Raw genomic sequence first — 20,473 nt, 5'->3', positions numbered from 1 at the left:
TTTCAGTCTGGTGGTCAAACCGGCTACTATTCGTACGGTATTGAGTATTGCGCTTGCACAATCTTGGCCCATTCACCAGTTGGATGTCAAAAATGCTTTTCTCCATGGTAATCTTCATGAGACTGTTTATATGCATCAACCTGTTGGATTTCGAGATCCTAAATATCCTAACCATGTTTGTCTCTTGAAGAAATCTTTATATGGGTTAAAGCAGGCTCCCCGAGCATGGTACCAACGGTTTGCATATTATGTCTCCACTATTGGCTTTTCACATAGCCGATCAGATCACTCTCTCTTTATTCTTTGTCGCGGTTCTGACATTGCTTATATTTTGCTCTATGTTGATGATATTATTCTCACAGGTTCTTCAGATGCACTCAGAAAATCCATTATGTCTCTACTTAGTGCTGAATTTGCTATGAAGGATTTGGGCCCTTTAAGCTATTTTTTGGGTATTGCTGTTACCCGCACTTCGCAGGGCATGTTTCTCTCTCAGAAGAACTATGCAGCAGATATTATTGAGCGTGCAGGCATGATTGCTTGCAAACCAAGTCAGACGCCGGTAGACACCAAAGCCAAACTTGGCGCCACTGCCGGGCCCTCTTGTGATGATCCAACTCAATATCGCAAGTTAGCCGGCGCATTGCAGTATCTCACTTTCACAAGACCAGATATCTCTTATGCCGTTCAACAAATATGCCTTCACATGCATGACCCAAAAGTTGAACATATGAATGCTCTAAAACGCATTTTACGGAAGAACTCGAGTAGTGTAGTTCTTGTTAGGGTGTAGGTGCCCTTTATTTATTTCAGTTGTGTTTGTTTTTCATTCCTTAGCACTTTTGTTTTCCTTCTTATTATTTTTAAATATTAATAAAGGCGTAATTTTATTTTTCTTGTTTTCGTTTTGTTTCCCTTTTTTTTTATTTGCTCATTTCCAACACTTATGCACGTTATATTTTTTATTTGATTGGACCGAATCCATAAATAGGATTGCCTACGTAACCTTGTTAAATAACTTTAACTTTGAATCAGGTCGCGCGTAGTTCTATCTAGAATAAATTCTAGGATGCCGAATTCGATAAGTATGTTCTGAGATGGAAACATATTATTTGAAACGGTAAAATAAGTGAAGTTTATTATTATTTTAATCTGCTGCTTTGCCGTAAGCCATGTATTTTGCACAAAATCTTTTCATGTGTTTTTTTCGTTGGTACGTATATCTGAATACGTGCTGTACCCCCCCAAGTGTTCGTTATTTTTCCGTGTATGTGCGGATAAAATGACGAGCACTTCTGGGTAAAATTTGGCAAGCAGAGAGATTCAGCGCCCAGGCTGGAGCGTTAAAGATTTCGGCGCCCAGCTCTGGGCGCTGAAAATGATTTCTGGGGAGATTTCTTGGCGCGTTGCTTCTTTTCCTTCGCATGTTCTTCCGTTTATTTTTTCCTTTGCTTCATTTTACTTTTTATTCGTCAGAAATCAATTTTGACGCTATTTCAAAAGCTTTTTGGACTGTTAGCGTTAGACGCATTTTCGTCCGGATTAATTTTTTTTATTCGTACTCGAGACGGCTTTGAAAATGGAGTCAGGGTGCGGAAGATATGAAGATCTTTGTGTAGGATTTTTGGGTGGGTTGAGGTGCGTGTTGCTAATGATGGGGATGATAATATTACGATTTTTTTGAGCAACATTTGCATTGTTTGGATTTGATTTCTTTTTGGTTTCTTTGGGTTGCACGGGCTTGACCCTTATGTCTTGGAAATATGAAGGGGATGGTATGGTTTATTTTGTGGATTATCGGAAATTGGTTTCGATGTCACGATTTTGTGGGCCTTGCTATTGGGCCTAAAGTGGGCCACTTCCTTACATTTTTTTTGATTTTATATTTGCAAGTATGATTAGCGCTTATTTAGTGTTAGAATAATATTTTAGGAGAAATTTTACGCCTTTATTAATTTGGAAAGTAAGGAAAACACACTGAAATAAATTAATCAACATTCTAAGGGTTCTTAGGACCATATCTAGAGATTTATTCTATCATCTAAAGAACTACTAGGCGTTTTGCTAAAGTGCTCTCTACGGCTCATGCCTTGGGTTTAGTCTCGTAGAACCTTGGTCCTTCGCCTGTACTCATCTTGAACTCTATTCCCTTTGCGTTGACCCACTGACACGTCTTCACCCATCCGTTCTCGGCCTCTTCTAGTGGTTATGTAGGAGAGATTAACCGAGTTGGATCGAAACCTTCATCTTGTAGAGCTAGGGTAGTCATCACAATCTCGTCCTCCATAGGCATCGATTCATTAAACAATGTCCATAGAGCTTGGTTGTCCAATATTTCAGCTGTTTTAGTCTTGGTGAGGTGGGGTGCCTCATCCAAAGTATGACAGTCATGGAAAATTTCAAATCCGGGCTTTAGCAGGCCATCCTGAACGAAGGGTTCGGGGAAGTCACAGCATGGGTGTTCTTCTCCTTCCCGGACAAACATACCGTTAAGGGTTCTTTGATATGGGGGAAGAAGGGTGGCTTGTTTTGTCTTGGCTGGCTTAAGGCGTAGCCTAGATAAGTGGTCAGCAATATCGTCCTCCGTTGGTTCATAGCCTAGGCCAAAGGGAGTAGATTTGTTGGGTAGGGGATGGAACGTGTAGTTCTTCTTCCTTATGCCCAATGGAGTTCCCGAGAAATAGCCTTGAGCTAGCAATATCTTAGGGATAACCCGGGATGCACGCGGATCTAGAAATGCTAAATTATAGTCCTCAATGACTTGGATGGCTTCATCCACTTAATAACCGTAAAGGTCTTCTGCAGTTTCGGCCGTTCCAACCATAGTACAACTGACGTCGAGAGGAGGGGTGCGTATTTCCAGAATTTCCCCGTTATGGTTAAGTATAACCATTTGGTGCAAGGTAGAAGCCACACCTCCTAAGTCATGGAGCCAAGGGCGTCCTAAGAGGAGGTTGAAAGTGGGCTTGATGTCGATTATTTGAAACTCCGTGGTACGTGCCACAGACCCGGTTTGTATCGTGAGGTTGATTTTTCCCAACACAGGCCTTCGAGAGTTATCATAAGCTCGTACCCCTTGCGTGGAGGTTTGGAAGTCATCGCTTCCTAGCCCCAAGCAATGGGCGGTTCGCAATGGAAACATTTACCGCTGAACCGTTATCTACGAGTGCTAGGGGGATGTTTTGTCCTTTGCATCCAATCACTAGATAGAAGGCCTTATTGTGGGCGCCTCCTTCTTTAGGTAAGTCTTTGTCAGTAAAAAACTATTGCTTTTTCCACAACATCTCTTGTGACGTGGTTAACCAACGAGTCAGGTGTGATGTCCGTAGGGACTGAGATGAGGTCAAGTGAGCGAATAAGTTTTTCACGATGTTCCTTTGAAGTGCACATCAGATCCCAGATGGTAATCTCGGCTTTAGTTCTTTTTAGTTGCTTCAAGAGAGGATTTTCGATGACTTCTGCGACGGTGGTGTGCCGTATGTTTTCAGGAGTCTGTCTGACTGGGATATCGTCCACGGGAGGTGGGCGAATATCCTGTTGGTATACCTTCCCGGACCGAGTGAGATTGTCAACTTCGGGCTCTTGAGGGGTGGTGTCAATGGGAGCATGCCCGGGCCAAGTTTCAGTAAAGAGGTCCTGGCCCGATACTTGAGACAGGTAGACATCTTCAGCATCATCATCCCACACACCGCACACTTCTCTCTCGATTTGATCCATAGGGACCATAGCGAGTGGTGCACCTTGGGCCGTAATATACACCGTAGGGTCAAAGCTTTTATTTTCTGGTTGATCGAGAGAGATGTGACAAGAACCGAGTGGGCTCTTGTTGTTGTTGGGTTTGCCAACGTTAGGGAGAGGTATTACTTCATCCTCTATCATATCCTGGATCGTGTTTTTTAGATTCCAGCAGTTTCAGTATCATGCCCATTTCCTTGATGGAATTTGCAGTAGGTGCCCTCGACCCAATACTTATTTTTGAATAAAGGGTCGGGTGTGGGGCCTATGGGCCTTAGTTTTCCTTGATTGGTTAGTCTTTGGAAGGCTTGTACCAGAGTCGACCCGAGTGGGGCAAACTTCCGATCTCGGGTCCACCTTCCAGGGCTCCTTCGGGTTGGGGTTTCTTCTACGGCGTGGACCTCTTGGGCTTGAGGCGTGTGGCCCCTGTTGTAGGTGTTACTTTTGTATGCAGGCTTGCTTTGCACTGTTTTTGCGAGGTCATCCTCGATCTTTATTCCTACATCATAAACCCTTTTGAAGTATTCAAGGCCCAAGTACCTAAGGTGTTGTTTATAAGCTGGGTCTAGATTGTCAATGAATTTTTGGACCAATTCAGTTTCAGGAGGCCTATTGATTAGTTGGGCCGCTTGGTCTCTCCATCTAGCAAAATAGGTCGTGAAACCTTCATTTTTGTTTTGGAAGAGGACTTCCAACTCGCGCATGGTGACTTAAAAATCCATGTTTGACGAGTATTGCTTGATGAAGACATTGACAAAGTCCTCACAAGTGGGGAAGAGCTTAGGGTCCTGGTGGTAGTACCATTTGAGTGGCACAGGTTCCAAGGACAAAGGAAAGGCAGGCAAATACATGGACTTGTCCACACCTTTCAAGTTCATGGCATTCACAAAGCTCAAGAGATGATCACGGGGATTGTCCGTGGCTTTGAACTTTGGTAAGTTAGATGAACTGAACTTTTCCGGTAGTTTGCCGGGAAAAGGTTTAGGATCGAGGGAGAAATACTTGCTCCCCATGGTTTGCTGCAGAACCATTTTTTCGATCTTCTTCTCGTTATCGAGGTCATTTTTGGCTTGCGCAGCCGCTAAGGATTCGTTTTCCATTTTCAGTTGACTCATAAGTTGGGTCATTTGGACCATTTGGTCTCGTAATTCTTCCATGGACATGTTTGAGGGTGCGAATCGAGGTTGGGGAGGTGGAGATCCTTGAAAGGGGGAATGACGGATGGAGCTTGGAGTTACTAAACCTTGCGTTGGTGATGTAGCTTCGAGACGCACTAACCTTTGATTTTCAGATCGACGCCAAGTGGCAGAACCAGCCCTATGCATAAGACAAGCTAAAGTTTAGGCCCAAAGTTAAGCATTACTTAGTCTAGACTTCTGACTCTTTCTATCGGTTTTCTATTCTCACTTTTGTTGGTACACTTTTGGCTCTTCTTTTGGTCATTCTTTAGATTTTCGAAACATTTGCCCGTGTGACATTCAAAGTTATTTTAATTAGCATGCTCGGTTTTGGTGCCGAACATTGTCGTCATAGGAGGCCTAATGACGACACAAGGAGTTGTTTATTTTATAAGTCGTTCTTAGAATCCAGTGCCTTTTTTCATACGTCCTCGTAGCAAATTTGTTACGAATTTTTTTTATTGCTACGTATACTTTATGCGCGGGTACCGAGGCTGCTGTGCCTGACTAAAAGGCCAGGCAGCAACTTCAGCGCCCAGCAGGGGCGTTGAAAATGATTGGCGCCCAGGCAGGGGCGCTGAAAATGCGTCCCTGACTGGTACTCGTATTCTGTTCGTCTATCCTTTTTTTGTACATACGACTTAATTTTGCGTGCTTGCCTAATAACGTCCTTTACGCGTTGTGCAACGTTGTGGGATCCGTTACAGGCTATCCTGGGCGTCGCTTATTTTTGTGGCGATCGCCCGAGGCTGCGGAACACGTATTTTGGTACAACTCTTTGGCCAATTGTTGTTTATGAATGTTTGGGAAACTTTTAGGGTCGTTGGTTTTCTAGTATTATTTGTCACACACAATCACATAATTCGCTACACATAACTAACATTACAACATGAAGCAAAATAATATGTCACGTAGTTTATGATAGGCTTCTATGGGTAATATTTGTGCCGGCTTGGTACCTCCTCTATCGTCGATCCAACACATGCCCCGGTCGGGGTAGTGCATTCACGAGCGAATTTCGTCCCAAGAGGCCAATCACTATGTAAGCCAAGGGGCAATGCACCAATGAGAGGGACCTAGTGGGCGAGCGATTTGGTTTGGGATAGGTGTACTACTAGTGAAAGTGCCGAGTGGACAACATTCGAAGCGTATGCACCCCCCGGGTGGCGATGGGTATCCTTATTCCCAACTCCCGAGATGAAACATGCCAAGGGATCCAAGATTCGTTATGTGGTTCTGTCCGTTCACATTAATATGCTGATTTTCAGGTCGTCCCAACTTGATAGGGAAATAAGCGCGGGGTAGGATCGTTTCACCCTTCGGCTATTTTGATTACCTACGAGCACGAGTATTTCGTTAACGTCCCCAGTGGAGTCGCCACTGTGAGGGGGTCGAAAAAGCACGAGGCTAATGCGTGACCTCGTCCCTCGTGGGCGTGACGTTGTCAGATCAAGTGTAATTGGATTTCCTGTGAGTTTACACCTAATCGACTAGTAATATAGGAGTCGCCATTCAGTTTTTAACGACAATGAGAAAAACTGACAAAACCCGGTTATCGTGACATAAAAGGAGTGCAATTATGTTCGACCACGACGACCATAGGTTCCCTTGTGATCCATGGTGTGGGGATCGCTCAACGTACACCCGCAGGGCAGAGATTGAGAGTTCGGGGGACTGTAACTACCGAGAGGAGTGCTCATCGATAACTCCAGAGGCAGGTTATCCTTACTAGCTCAGCATAAATAATTGAAGGGACATGCGTTAACTATTAAACTACTCTGAATTGATTTTAGCAACATGCAACACATAATATTAAACCGATCGTGATTATCTTGTTTAGATTGATTTAAGGTACCTAACATGATAGTTCAATTGTCCAAGGTATTATCTTTATTAGGCGTGATAGATCAATCAAATTAATAGTTTAGCAATTTTATAAAAGGGTGATGAAAGCGATTAAATCATACGAAGGGACACATTACAACGCACCCTTGAGAGGTGCGTTCAAGGGACAGGATACGTTCTGTTCGACTTTTGGGTCGATTGCGACAGAACGCCGGATCAATTTCGCAGCGTGAGGCTTAGGCTTAAGGCTAGAGTCAATACTCAGATTATGGAATTGTGTGTTCTTTTTCACGTCGGGTTTTAGGCTTTATTTATAGGAAAAGAGTGTGTGGAAAGATAGATTTTAAGATACGAATCCAAAAAGAATCCGGAGATAAAACAGCCCCAGGCATTTTCAGCGCCCAGGGCTGGGCGCCGAAGATTTCGGCGCCCAGATCCAGGCGTTGAAAATGGGATCTGGGCCGAGTTCTTTGTCAGATTTGGACTCTTAGAACATAGAGCTTTTGAGATTTATCCGAGTCTTTTAGTGCGTATTAACTTATGACGGAATGCGTCTGGGCCCGTTACGAACTCTAGGTTCGTTAGGAATTTAATTAATACATAACTCTTATTTTCGAATTATACCAGGAATAGAATTCCTTTGTAAATTCTATCTCTTTTAGGATTTATGTTGGAGTGCAACATAATTCTGACAGGTTTCTATCTTTTATGACTTTGCCACTTTTAACAACTACCTTTTACGGCAGTTACTATTCTTAGCAGGTTACTATAAATAGCAGTTTTGGCTGAAATGAAAGGGTGATTGATATTCGTTATTTTATAGGAGATGCGTTGCCAAGTGGAAATTTATGTTCTTATCATCGAACCTTACCTTTCGGGAATGGGGACAAAAGTAGGCGTCTACAATGACCAAATCGATTATTGACTCGTAGTCAATATTAACTTTATATGGAGTATATGTATTGACTTGACAAAAGTGCACGATGACTAGGTCAAAATACATCTCAAATTTAAAATAAATTAATAATAAATTTTTACAATATGATAAAAAATAATTATAGGTTAAAAACTTGACTATACCTAATAGTTATTGAACTCGATCTTAACCTGTGTCCGAGAGTGAATCCAAATTGAATTTTAACCGACCCGAAAATTATCCGATCTAAACTTGACTCGAACCCGAGATTAAGACTCCTTTCTATTCGACTTATTTGGTCTGAACTTATATTATCTGAACTTACCTACACTTAACTGAACTTATCTTGACTTATTTTATCTGAAAATACATATTTTGACTGGAATAAACTTATTTATATGTTAAAATGTCTGAAAAAACCTATTTTTTCTGAACTTATGTATCTGAACTTAATTGAACTTTTTTGAACTTATCAAAATAAGTCAAAATAGAGCCTAACAACTACAAACCCGATTCAAACCCGACTATATAAGATAAGACCCGAACCCGAAATTGAACCCAAGCTGAACATGACTCGACCCAAACTCGACTTGTATCTGAAATGTAAAAATAACCGACATGACCTGACCGGAAATCATCCTAACCGAATCCGACCTGAATCCGAATGACAAGTAACCCGACACGATCCAACTTGATCATGACCCAAACCCGACCCAGTGTCCTGGTTTGACAGCTCTACCCCGTACACGACCCATTACAACAATCACAAATTCATAAGTCATTAGCACATTCTAAACCAAAAGGTCTTGCGCGCACAAGCTGTACAATAAATTTATTGTACACCAAGATAACTTTTATGCAGTTTTTTGTAACTTTAACTTACTTTTTTGTAACTTTTATATTATAAAAATAAAAACTTGATAGATAAACATTTTAAAGGGTTAAATGATTAATTTATACATTATTATTGCTTTTGAAGAAATAATTTTTATTAAAATGAAAAAATTTATCATTAAAAAATAGATAACTTTTACATATATAAATGTAACTTTTAAGCATTTTGAGTCAACTTTTACTCCGTTGTACAATATTTATTGTACACCACTTATAAATAAGAATTTGTGATTGATTAGATGACATTTAAGATTTAACAGTTTTAACTAATTCTCACTATCACAGTTCACACTCTCACTAGAGTCACTACCACCTGTCTCTTTCAACGGCCTCAAATTGCGTACTGGCCATCAAAATCTCTCCCTTTTTCCTTTTGTTTTTATTTGTCTATTCACCGTTAATTTCATTTTTTGTGTCCTTCCTTATTTTCCCCTGAATTCGAGATCCTCAAATTCTGGAATCTTCATTTTCTCTCTCCTCTCCATTCGCTAATTATTGCCAACCCCCACCGCCGGAGATTTTTATTTTCTTTTTGTTGCAAGAACACATTTTTATATTTTTAATACCCTCAAAATTTTGGAATTTAGGCTTAGAAAGAAGCCCAATATCTTCAGTCATTGTACTAAAACAAAAGGTAATATCTTTGATGAATTCCCAAATTTCCCTTTTTAGCTCTTCCATTTTTTATTTCTATAATTTGCTATAAGTTTTGCACTATTTTTCACCCTTAAAAGTTGGGAACTTTACTGGGATTCTGTTACAAGGAAAGGTGATTAAGTGATTATCACTTTTTTTAATCATCTGTATTTTTTATTCTTTTTTTATTTGATTTTAATCTTGTTCTTCACTTTTTCTCTTCATTTTAGTGAATATTTAGCAATCATTTCGAGATTCTCATTCTCTTTTTCTGAGATGTATTGGTTTTCAGTTTTCTCTCTTTCTTTTTTCAAGCCACTATAATTTCGGTAAATTTAACTATTGATTCCCCCAATATTATTTGTTGATTTTATTGGGATTTAAAGTTAGTTCCAAATTTCTGGCATCTGGGTGAATTTGTTGGGAAATGATGATTACAGTGTTCAATTGTTGCTCTTCATAATTTTTTTGTTTTGGCGAAGTTGTCTTTTATAGTTTTATGTGATTTGGGGTGACTAAGCTGCGTGTTGTGTACGATACACCCGTTGTATAGCCTGAGTTACATTCAAATAAATGTATGTTCTCTAAAGTTGTTAGTTGTATTGAACTTTGACAATTTTTATTTGGTTCATGTTAGGTTATTGGTGGCAAAGCTGAAGCTTTCTGATTTTGGGAGAAATGGTGAATTTGGGATTGTTTTCCAGTGAAAATGGAGTAAAATCAGTGAGTGTTAATTTTAGAATACCATACTTTACTCAATGGGGTCAAAGCCTTCTTGTGTGTGGGTCGGTTCCATCACTTGGTTCATGGAATGTAAGAAGGGGTCTACTATTGAGCCCCACGAGTCAAGGTAGTGAACTTATATGGGGTGGAACTATCGAGGTTTCCAGTGGGTGCGAATGCGAATACAGTTACTATGTGGTGGATGATGATAAGAATATACTGAGGTGGGAAATGGGGAAGAAGAGGAAGCTTTTGTTGCCAAGTAGTATACAAGATGGGGAAATTGTTGCGTTTCATGATCTTTGGCAGGTATATATATACTTGTTTCTGAACCTATATTTTCTAAGAATATATGAGCAAATATTACTGAATATGGCATGAACTTTGCTTTGGAAAATGCCAAATTATTGTCTGTTTTCAATATATAGCGTCTCTATGATTATGTCTATGTTCATATCTTATTCCCTTTGTTGGGGTTACCCTAACTCCTGAGCGTACTTGTGCAGTTAGCTATATCGATTAACAAAATGCTTAGTTCTATTTTAAATTCGGAATATAATCACACTCAATAATTGACATAAGAAATACCAGATTATAAACCACGCCTTTGAGATTATTTCTGAAAAAGCCTTCATATGAATTTGTTTTTCCTTAACACGTTGTTTGGATAAGTAAAAATGGGGAGAAAGGGAGGGAAGGGAAAGGGAGGGAAACATGCTCCCTGGTTTGGATAGAAGGTTGGGGGAACGAAGGGGATGGTGTGCATTAGTAGGGAGGGAAAATAGATCCCTCCCTGTCCCTCCCTTTCCTTTCCCTTACATTTTATCCAAACAAGGGAGCTTGTTCCCCTCCCTTTCCCCTTCCTCCTTCCTCCTTTCTCTCCATTTCTTCTTATCCAAACAAAGTGTAAAGGTCCTCGGACTTCCCCTGCATAGAAAACGAGGTTTTGGACTGGGCCTCTATCTATATGATGGCTGGATGATAATCAATCAATCGTCATCATGATGCTGTTTCACAACATTTGAAGGTGATATTCTCAACATTAACATAGTGTAAATGATTCATAAGAAAGAAAGAAGAAAACTATGCGCCAGAGAATTTGGACTCGTTTCTTTTAGTCCAATTTGCTTCTCTTTTAAGGCCTGTTAAGTTAAGGCCTGTTAAGTTAAGGCCTGATCAAATAACCCAACTTGCAAAAATAGTCTGGTAACCGAAAATTGAGATTATTCAGGAATTCAACTTATATGCTGATTACTGGCAAAATTCTTTCCTTCCGTTTTTCTTTCAGTTCATAATTTGAAGGATATCCACAAGTATTCTTCAAAACGTTACAGTTCTCTAGGGTCGCGAGCTCAAGACCATAAGCATGTAAACAAAGAGAAAGGCAGCACATCGGTGCTTACTAAAGCCAGTGTAGTGACCCCTAGTTAGCGGTTTCTTTCTAGAAAGTTGATTGACAAGTTAGAGTCTTTGTTCGCGTACTTGCATACTTAATCTTGTGGTTGTTAAACTGATAAGTCAATTAACGGTGACTTGGTGAGCCTAATTACTAGTAACTTTATCCATTTACCAGTAAATTTAGTAACCAGTTTTACCATCAGCTTTTGGTTCAGCTGCCTCACTTGATGTTATGGTGAGGATTTGAGGCTATTTGTTCATTCTTGTTATCTGATTAGTGGTGTATACTAGAAGGCGATTTGGAATTTTATTGCCCTCTAAGTGATTACTTTTTTTTGAGGAACTCGAAGTGATTACTTATTTTACTTGGTATTGGACATCCAGGCTGGTTCAGATACTCTACCTTCTAGTAGTGCATTCAAGGATGTCATTTTTCGTAATAGTTCAAGCTTGACCGTTGAGAGACCCCTTGGTGTTCTACAGAATAAATTAGGTCTTGAAGGTACTTTTCTTGCTTCTGAACTTTCCTTTTTTGATTGGCTGCAATACTTTTCTCTCCCACTTCTGATAAATTAATTGTCTTGGACAGATTCAGTCCTCGTAAATTTTAAAATTTGCTGTCCGAACCTAGACGAAGGGACATCTGTAAGTCCTTTTTCTTTTTGCAGCTGGTGATTGTTGTGTGCATGAGAGTCGTGTTCTAGACCTTTCCTTTCCGTTTGGGTTGTAAGATGTCTTAAATTTTGATTATCTCTTGCTTATATTTTGCAGGTTTATGTGATAGGCAGTCCTCAAAAGCTGGGACAGTGGAAGACTGAAGGTGGTCTAAAGCTCAGTTATGCAGGTGACTCGGTTTGGCAGGCGGACTGTGTGATAGGAAAAGAGGATTTCCCCTTAAAATATCCTTTTTTTTTTGAACTGAGGATTTTCCCAATAAGGGTCTTGCTACCTCATTAGTCATTCCTACATGTTTCTTGTTATTGGTTGCTTCTCTCCCAATTTTTTACCTACTTTCAATTCCTTAGCTATTATATCACATACAGATATGGAAAATATGACAAGGCTGGAAAGTTTGCAATTGAGATAGGGACAAATAGAAAGCTTTTAGTGGAATCATTGAGTAACCAAGCAAGATACATCTTTCTCTCAGATGGGATGATGAGGGTAAGTTCTTTAATAGAAACACTAAATCTTTTGGATGTCATCTCTGTCTAGTGATTTTTATATATTATTATTGGTGGCTTTTAATGTCAGGAAATGCCATGGCGGGGTTCTGGCATGGCAATCCCTATGTTCTCAGTTCGTTCAGAAGAGGATCTCGGAGTTGGGGAGTTTCTTGACTTGAAGCTAGTTGTTGACTGGGCTGTTGCCTCAGGTTTCCATTTAGTTCAACTTTTGCCAATTAATGACACCTCTGTACATGGGATGTGGTGGGATTCATACCCTTACAGGTGAGTTTGAAATTTAAGATGCATAAGCTAATTTTTCATGTCTTTATTTTTGTTTTATCCGTCCGTGATCATTTTTGCACTAATATTCATGTCTATTGTTTAGGCATTCTGAATTTTTACTATTCATAGAATTAGATATGCTAGCCAAACAAGTTTCCTGGCACTGTTTTCTTTGTTTCTTTTTTAACCTGTTTTTACTTTATTCAAAGACACACCAAGCCTGTTTTGTCAAAGTGGTTCTTTTCTCTACGCCTTGCAGCTCTCTTTCAGTGTTTGCATTGCATCCCTTGTATCTGAGAGTTCAAGCACTTTCAGAAAATATTCCTGAAGAAATTAAGGTGCTCCAAATCTTTCTAATTTTTAATTTAGATAATGATTCTACCTTGAATCTACTGTTTGCTTAATTTTCTTTTTCCTGTTATAAAAAACAATTGTTCTTGTTCCTGCAGCTAGAGATTGTGAAGGCAAAAGAAAGACTGGATGTGAAGGTACTCCTTTACTTTATCTGATACCGGAACTTACAGAATTCAATTTTGGTCAGTGGTCAGTTATCAGAAGCTTTTGCTTTATGACTTCTAAATTCATTTGTATTTATGTTTTTAAGAGATTGTGTTTAGACTTTAGTGTAGTATAGCTGCGTCAAGAACCTCAAAATTCCTTTCAATGTTAGTTTCACTTGCTGGATTTATTAGTCAAAGTGAGATTAAGGCTGACAACCATGTTTGGCAATTTGGCTCACATTCAATGCTTGCTCTTGATGATAATCCAGCTTATGATGAGGCTGCATCCTCGCGTTGTTCACCAGTGGCATACCATATACTATATCCATTTGGTTTCCTGATCAACTCCTGTGATGGAATGACCATTTCCCATATACTAACATTTCTTTTCTCTCCATCTAACACTCACATCGTAAAATGGTTCCAATAAGTTTCCTATATGCTGCTATTAATTATTACCAATTACCATTTTTTTGGATGGGGAAGCATTTGATCCTACTAGCACGGTATCAAGTTGTATCTTAACTAATGACAATCAGCATAAGTCTTCAATTTTTTCTCTGTATTTTTAGATGCATGAGCGAAGGTTATCTCATTACTCTGTAGTTATTTATTTGTTCTTGTAGTCCTCTCATCTGTTTTATTAGCTTTGCATTAGAATTATTTTAGTATTGAGAGAGAAAGCAAAGTCATGTGGTTCTAGAAAGGCACCTCTAATGGACATCGGTGTCTGGGGGCATACAAAGTCACATTTAATAAGGAAACATATGTCTGCAGCTGGACCAAAAAGGAGGGGACAGCGCCAAACCAATTAGTTTGGCCTAGGTTTTGCCCCGAAGAGCTGATGATTACCCTTCCCCTATTTAAATGGTGTTCAGTGTGCTATCTGGTTAAGACATTATGTATGCTTTTCTATCAAATAACCCCTTTGGTTATTTGGTATATGTTGTTGAATAGGCATGCATATATGAAGATGTTGCAACTTTCTTTATCTTGTGTACTAAAAGTGCTAGTAATTACTAATTCCAAATTAAGTAAATACATCTTGATAATCTGTTCATTGACTTTGCAGGATGTTGATTATGAGGCTACAATGGCTACCAAGCTTTCCATTGCTAAGAAGATTTTCTCCCTGGAAAAGGACCTGACACTCAAGTCTAGTTCCTTCCAGAAATTCTTTCTTGAGAATGAGGTTTATACTTATTAACATGAGTACTTAACAATCTATATTTTTCTTCAGATTTTCAAGTCCTGCCATCTAACTCATTATTGTTAATGTGAAGGAGTGGCTGAAACCGTATGCAGCCTTCTGTTTTTTGCGGGATTTCTTTGAAACCTCGGATCATAGTCAGTGGGGTCGTTTCTCTGATTTTTCAAAAGAGAAGGTAAACAAGCATTTGTTTTCTTATTGGTTGTTTCTATTATGTTTTTTAAGACAGAAGATGATTAGTACGGCGTAGATGAAGGGTAATGGAGGGGCTTTGGTTATAGTACTTTTTCATTAAAGCTACAATTTGATTGATAGTAAAAAATTAACAGAAGTTTTCTGCTTTTGCAGCTTGAGAAACTCGTCTCAGACGACAGTCCTCACTACAACATTGTTTGTTTTCACTATTACATACAATACCATTTGCATTTACAAGTGAGTATGCTGATTTTGTGTTCCAAAGCGTATGTTATTAGCTAGAATATGGGTATGCCTTTTTAATGAGAGTATGTTACTGCAGCTGTCAGAGGCTGCTGAACATGCAAGGAAAAAAGGAGTGGTGTTGAAAGGAGACCTCCCAATTGGTGTCGACAGAAATAGTGTCGATACCTGGGTCTATCCAAATTTGTTTCGGATGAACACATCAACTGGAGCTCCACCTGATTATTTTGATAAAAATGGGCAGAATTGGGGTTTTCCAACTTATAATTGGGAGGAAATGTCAAAAGACAATTATGGATGGTGGCGTGGCCGTTTGACTCAGGTTTTCTTAAGACTTCAGTGTGTACTTGTTAGTTTTGGCAAATTGTTTGTAGGTTTTCAGTGATATTAAAATCTCTATTTTTTTTTGCTTGGCTTTAGATGGCGAAGTACTTTACAGCTTTTAGAATTGATCATATATTGGGCTTCTTTAGAATTTGGGAACTACCAGAGCATGCTGTTACTGGACTAGTCGGAAAGTTCAGACCATCAATTCCCTTAAGCCAGGTAACAGAAAATTTAACTTTCTGCATAGATTTCTGTTGGTGTTTTACAAAAAAAAAAGGACAAATATTCTTCTCACCTTTCCTTAAAGTTATAATGTTGTATCTGCATGGTCTAATCCCTACTTATGTGTGAGTTCTTCTTATATTGAGCACCAAACACTTTCTACTGTGCTTCTCTTCAAGTAGAAGATGCCATAATTACCATGTTGCAGCATTCTTGAGGGGCTGGCTAATAAGTGAATAATGTTTGCTTTCAGGAAGAGCTTGAAAAAGAGGGGATATGGGACTTTGACCGATTGAGTCGTCCATACATCCGACAAGAGTTTTTGGAGGTCAGGTTCTTAATTGTATTATCTTGCCTTCTCTATGATTTTGGGTTGATTCATACACGCCTTGTTGAATACATGGTTCCTAACATTATTATTATTATTATTATTATTATTATTAATTTCTCTTTCAGGAGAAATTTGGTTCTTCTTGGACAATTGTTGCAGCTCTTTTCCTAAACGAATGTCAAAAAGGGCATTATGAGGTATTCTATACTCAACACCCTTTTCAGTTTAAGTTACCGTACCCCTTTTTCTGTCAGAAAATTTGGGTATCTGCTGTTGCAATTGAGTAAAACAAAATTGTACAAATCATCAAAAGGCCTGCATGCGGATTGAACGGAGAAGATTCCTATAATTTAAAATGTTCTTGTCCTGTAGTAGCTGAACTTAGCATATAGCTTATGTTATCTTCCATATGTTATTTCATGACATCTTTCTGAGGTGGTATTGTGTGACTACGGGCTAAGTTTGAATTGGCTGGCTAACAGTTTTATTTTACATGGTGATGTTAGTATTTCCCTCTTCTGTGGTGTACCGTCTCAACGCTGAAGTCCAAGTATAAAAGGTCCAATGCTTGATGTGTTTGTTAACGTTGATTTTTTTCAGTTTAAGGAAGATTGCAACACTGAGAAGAAGATAGCTTCCAAGCTCAAGGATAGCACAGGGAAATCATTGTTGCTTGGAAGTGAAGCTGAACTAAGGATCAATCTGTTTGATCTTCTGCGGGTAAAGCATCATAAACTAAGTTTTTCCTCTATGTGTGTGCCTTGCTTCTGAGGGATTTTCACTGACCTCGTCTTTGAAATTTATCTTGCAGAATATAGTTTTGATCAGAGATCCAGAGGATACTAGCAAATTCTATCCTCGTTTCAATCTTGAGGACACTACAAGTTTTACAGATCTAGATGATCACAGGTAGTTAATCTTTGCTTTCAGATTTAGTTTTCTTTACAAAGCCTATAATTTGCAGCTTTTCCATGCACCTGAGTTCTTTTATGCTTAATTGTCCCAACTTTTCCATAATTGAGAAGCTCGGGTACAAGCAATTCGGTTTAATATAATTGGTTCACTGAATAGCTTCCACTACCCAAACTATTGCGATATTTCAATGGCACCTTTTGTAAGAGCAATTTTTTGCAGGTGGATGCATGGTTCTTGAAGATTTTAATAGGAAATATAACTTTAACATTCCTTAAAAAATGATCGCTAATCGATTCTGTCAATTGTTACATTCTGTTTGCTATATATAACATTCCTCCGTTCTTATTTACATGCCACAATTGATTTTGGCACACATATTAAGGAGAGGTAAAACTGTAATAGAGAAAGATAATCGACAAAAGTGCCCCTTAACAACAAGAACCAACCATCACTTTCACCTCTTTAGAAGTGAGGGAAAAGATGACAATTCACCATATAAAACTTTCCCATAGTATAACTAAAAAGGAATTTCCCTAAAAGGAAATTGTGTCATGTAAATAAGAACGGAGAGAAGTATAATTTAGCTTAAAACAAAAAGCCGATCTTCTTCCCCCAAAATGAATACATACGTTAAACATGAAGAGGAATGCTTATATAAATTCTGACTGAAGCCTTGTTGATACAGTAAAAATGTTCTGAGAAGATTGTATTATGATTATTATTTCCATCGGCAAGAAAACCTTTGGCGGCAAAATGCTATGAAGACTCTGCCAGTCCTCTTGAATTCATCAGATATGTTGGCTTGTGGTGAAGATTTAGGGATGATTCCTTCTTGTGTTCATCCTGTAAGTGGAATTCTGAATTTCTTTACCATTTCCGTCTCTGAATACTGAGTAGCCACGTTTTAATATAGTATAATAATCAATGCAGGTCATGCAAGAGCTTGGCTTGATAGGCTTACGGATTCAGCGTATGCCAAATGAGCCTGATTTGGAATTCGGCATTCCATCCCAGTATGGGTACATGACAGTAAGCAGTCTATAACCTTCGGATTTTGTTACAAGGTTATATACAGTTATGCACAATCTCAGCATAGACAACTTGTAAATCACAAACTTTATATGAAGTAATAGGTTTTCCGAGTTGATAAAATCCATTTTTGTTAATTTTTTTTTGGGCAAGCAAGCTAAGATTTATATTACAAATCAGAAACCTGTCAATTTACAACAGAGAAAGAGCTCAAACAAAACTGCCTAGGCAACAAAAGCCTAAAAGCAACTATACAGCCAGTCAGCCACTCGCCAGTAGAGAGTTTTCGTTTGTATATCAAGTTAAGTCCACTGTTGCATCTTGTCACAGCATTTCCTACTATAAATGCAATCGAAAAACAAATGATTATGACTTCCGTAGCCACTCCACACAACAGACAAGTACTATCATCAATAATACCATGCTTTAACGTTCTATCTTTAGTTTTAAGACTATGCTTTCACAGCCAGCCAAGTCATAAACCTATGCTTAGGAACCGCCATTTTTGTTATGCAACCAGAAGTTGGAAATTAGAAAAACAACCAAGTACAATACACACGCTTACTCAAACATTCAAGTGTTTTCCATCACTATTTTTATATACCTAATCGTCATCTGTGATATTTTATTATGAATGTGGCAAAACCCTATTTCACATTCCAATCTGGCTTCAGTTTGCTTTTCTCTATTCCTTTTTCTTCTCTCTTCCGAAATTTTTTGTACTTCTTTGTAAGTTGAGTTTTGTTTTCTCACACTCAATTTACAGTCTGGATCTCTGAAACTAATGTGATCCAACCAAGTCAAATTAGTATTTTTGTGTGTGTTTGTGTGTGTTTGTGTGTGGGGTGTCTTATAACAAGAAAACATGTTTGGAATGTCTGTAGGTATGTGCTCCCTCATGTCATGACTGCTCTACTATGCGTGCTTGGTGGGAAGAAGATGAAGAGAGAAGGCGTCGGTTTTGCAAGACCGTGATGGGATCAAATAAACTACCACCCAGCAAATGCATTCCAGAGATTGCTTATTTTATCATCCGTCAGCATGTTGAATCCCCTTCAATGTGGGCTATTTTCCCTCTCCAGGTACTTAAAGAGTCTTAGACCTTTCTTTGTAATGCATTTATCATATTATGTTAGATTGATGAATTATCAAATCACTAAAAGAGCTTGTCATCTTATGGTTATTCAGGATTTATTGGCCTTGAAGAATGAGTACACAACTCGCCCTGCAACAGAGGAGACGATTAATGATCCCACGAATCCTAAACATTACTGGAGATTCCGTACGTTTTAGCTCCTTTCTATTGTTTTTTCTTTTTTTTTCCACCTTTTGTATTTAGATAGCTCACATTTCATCAGCAAGAGTAGCGAAGCTAAATGTCATGCCAGAATAAATAGAATGGAAGCCTTTCACCCTCAGAACTAGTGCACAGAAAGACAACTAAGTTACATTTTCCATTTGTAAAATACTTCATGTGTCAGTTGCCATCGAAGCATTGGTTTTCACACACGTAGAGCATGTTTGGTATAGTGTTTTTAAATGACGGAAATGGAATCACTTAATTATTTGCATTATCTAATGTTTGGTATGAGAGGTGTGTTAACACAATCCCTTTCCTAAGGGTAACCATTACCACCGTTTGTTACTTCTCCCAACTCTATGGTAACAAAATTATTACCCTCATCAATCCCTATTTGTTACAAGTGATTCTTTTTATATCAAATACGAAATAACTTACAATGGTAGTAGTTAACATTCCCCTTTCCCCTTATTTATTTCCTTTCCATTTCCTTTCCTAAATTTATACCGAACATGCCCTTTTATGTCATTTCTAATGATCCCATATTTAAACCTGTAGGCTCCCATGTCACTTTAGAAATGTTGCTGAAGGACCAGGAATTGAAGACCGCCATTAAAGAACTTGTTCGTAGCAGTGGGAGATCATATCCTCATGATGATGACGAAACAGTAGCAGTTTCAAACAAAGGGAATGAGCCGCCTGCAGTAGCTTCAAAAATAGTCCAACCAAATGGTGCCTCGCAAGAAGAAGAAGAGGATGCAGTTGCAGTGGCGGTTTTGTAAGAGCAAGTAGGGAAGTTTGCCCTTTCTCACTAGGAAATTGTTATTAGGGATGCATGTCTGTGTCAACCAGTTTTATCACCATTATCCTACGCTGTTTAGTGATACCGAGCCCTAAAAATGGGCAAAAGCCCGAACAATCATGTGGTAATAATTTGTAAGATAATATGGTGTTTCTACCTATGATTTTTGATGGAATTGAATAAAATTTTGTAACTTTGGTCTAATGATTACAAAGATTCACATCAGTATAGTTACCAGATTGATTTGTAAAATTGTATAAGTAGGTGGCACATTTGTGCTTATGTAGGAGCGATTTCCTTCAATATTGCATAAAGATCCAATAATTCCCTAAATACGTTACTTTTTAAGTTATTTCCCACCATACCGTCCACGTAAGCAAGGGAGAAAGAGATGTAATTTTTTTTTTCCGGTTCAGCATTGAACCGCCATATGAGATAGCGGTTTCGTTTTAAAGCAAACCGCCATCTCAGATGGCGGTTCAATGTTATAAACCGCTATCTCAGATAGCGGTTTGCATTAAAACATAACCGCTATCTCAGATGGCGGTTTACTTAATTGTAAATTATTTTTAATATGAATTACAGTTTAAATAGAAATATAATTTAGAAGTAACCTCTTGTGA

The 20,473-nt window shown here is 38.7% G+C and overlaps 1 protein-coding gene across 3 annotated transcripts; it reads left to right on the top strand.

Moving 5' to 3' along the window:
* Positions 1-8,966: 8,966 nt before the first annotated feature.
* Positions 8,967-20,054, top strand: LOC110775661 (4-alpha-glucanotransferase DPE2). Of its 3 annotated transcripts, none has more exons than XM_056835171.1 (23): positions 8,967-9,202; positions 9,842-10,236; positions 11,710-11,827; positions 11,915-11,970; positions 12,097-12,227; positions 12,366-12,489; positions 12,580-12,776; positions 13,036-13,114; positions 13,226-13,264; positions 14,349-14,468; positions 14,560-14,661; positions 14,835-14,918; positions 15,004-15,246; positions 15,345-15,470; positions 15,727-15,801; positions 15,930-16,001; positions 16,405-16,524; positions 16,616-16,713; positions 17,405-17,564; positions 17,650-17,748; positions 18,633-18,830; positions 18,937-19,030; positions 19,607-20,054. In XM_056835171.1, the coding sequence occupies exons 2-23, from the start codon at positions 9,883-9,885 to the stop codon at positions 19,828-19,830; spliced, it is 2,913 nt and encodes a 970-aa protein (XP_056691149.1). In that variant the 5' UTR covers positions 8,967-9,202; positions 9,842-9,882; the 3' UTR covers positions 19,831-20,054. The 3 variants fall into 3 exon arrangements, with proteins under 3 accessions (XP_056691149.1, XP_056691151.1, XP_056691150.1); XM_056835173.1 differs by lacking the exon at positions 8,967-9,202 and adding an exon at positions 9,225-9,337; XM_056835172.1 differs by lacking the exon at positions 8,967-9,202 and adding an exon at positions 9,410-9,533.
* Positions 20,055-20,473: the final 419 nt, after the last annotated feature.

Source organism: Spinacia oleracea, chromosome 1 (genome assembly GCF_020520425.1).
Source record: "Spinacia oleracea cultivar Varoflay chromosome 1, BTI_SOV_V1, whole genome shotgun sequence".
Lineage (NCBI taxonomy): Eukaryota > Viridiplantae > Streptophyta > Magnoliopsida > Caryophyllales > Amaranthaceae > Spinacia > Spinacia oleracea.
Note: the sequence above shows the minus strand (reverse complement) of the source record. Positions and strands in the feature narration are given on the sequence as shown.

Bases quoted from the DNA above. Each gene is read 5' to 3' on its own strand.
- LOC110775661 (XM_056835171.1), top strand. From the start codon at position 9,883: ATGGTGAATTTGGGATTGTTTTCCAGTGAAAATGGAGTAAAATCAGTG. The intron at 10,237-11,709 runs GTATATATATAC...TTGGACATCCAG, and splicing joins CGTTTCATGATCTTTGGCAG to GCTGGTTCAGATACTCTACC. The intron at 12,777-13,035 runs GTGAGTTTGAAA...TACGCCTTGCAG, and splicing joins TGGGATTCATACCCTTACAG to CTCTCTTTCAGTGTTTGCAT.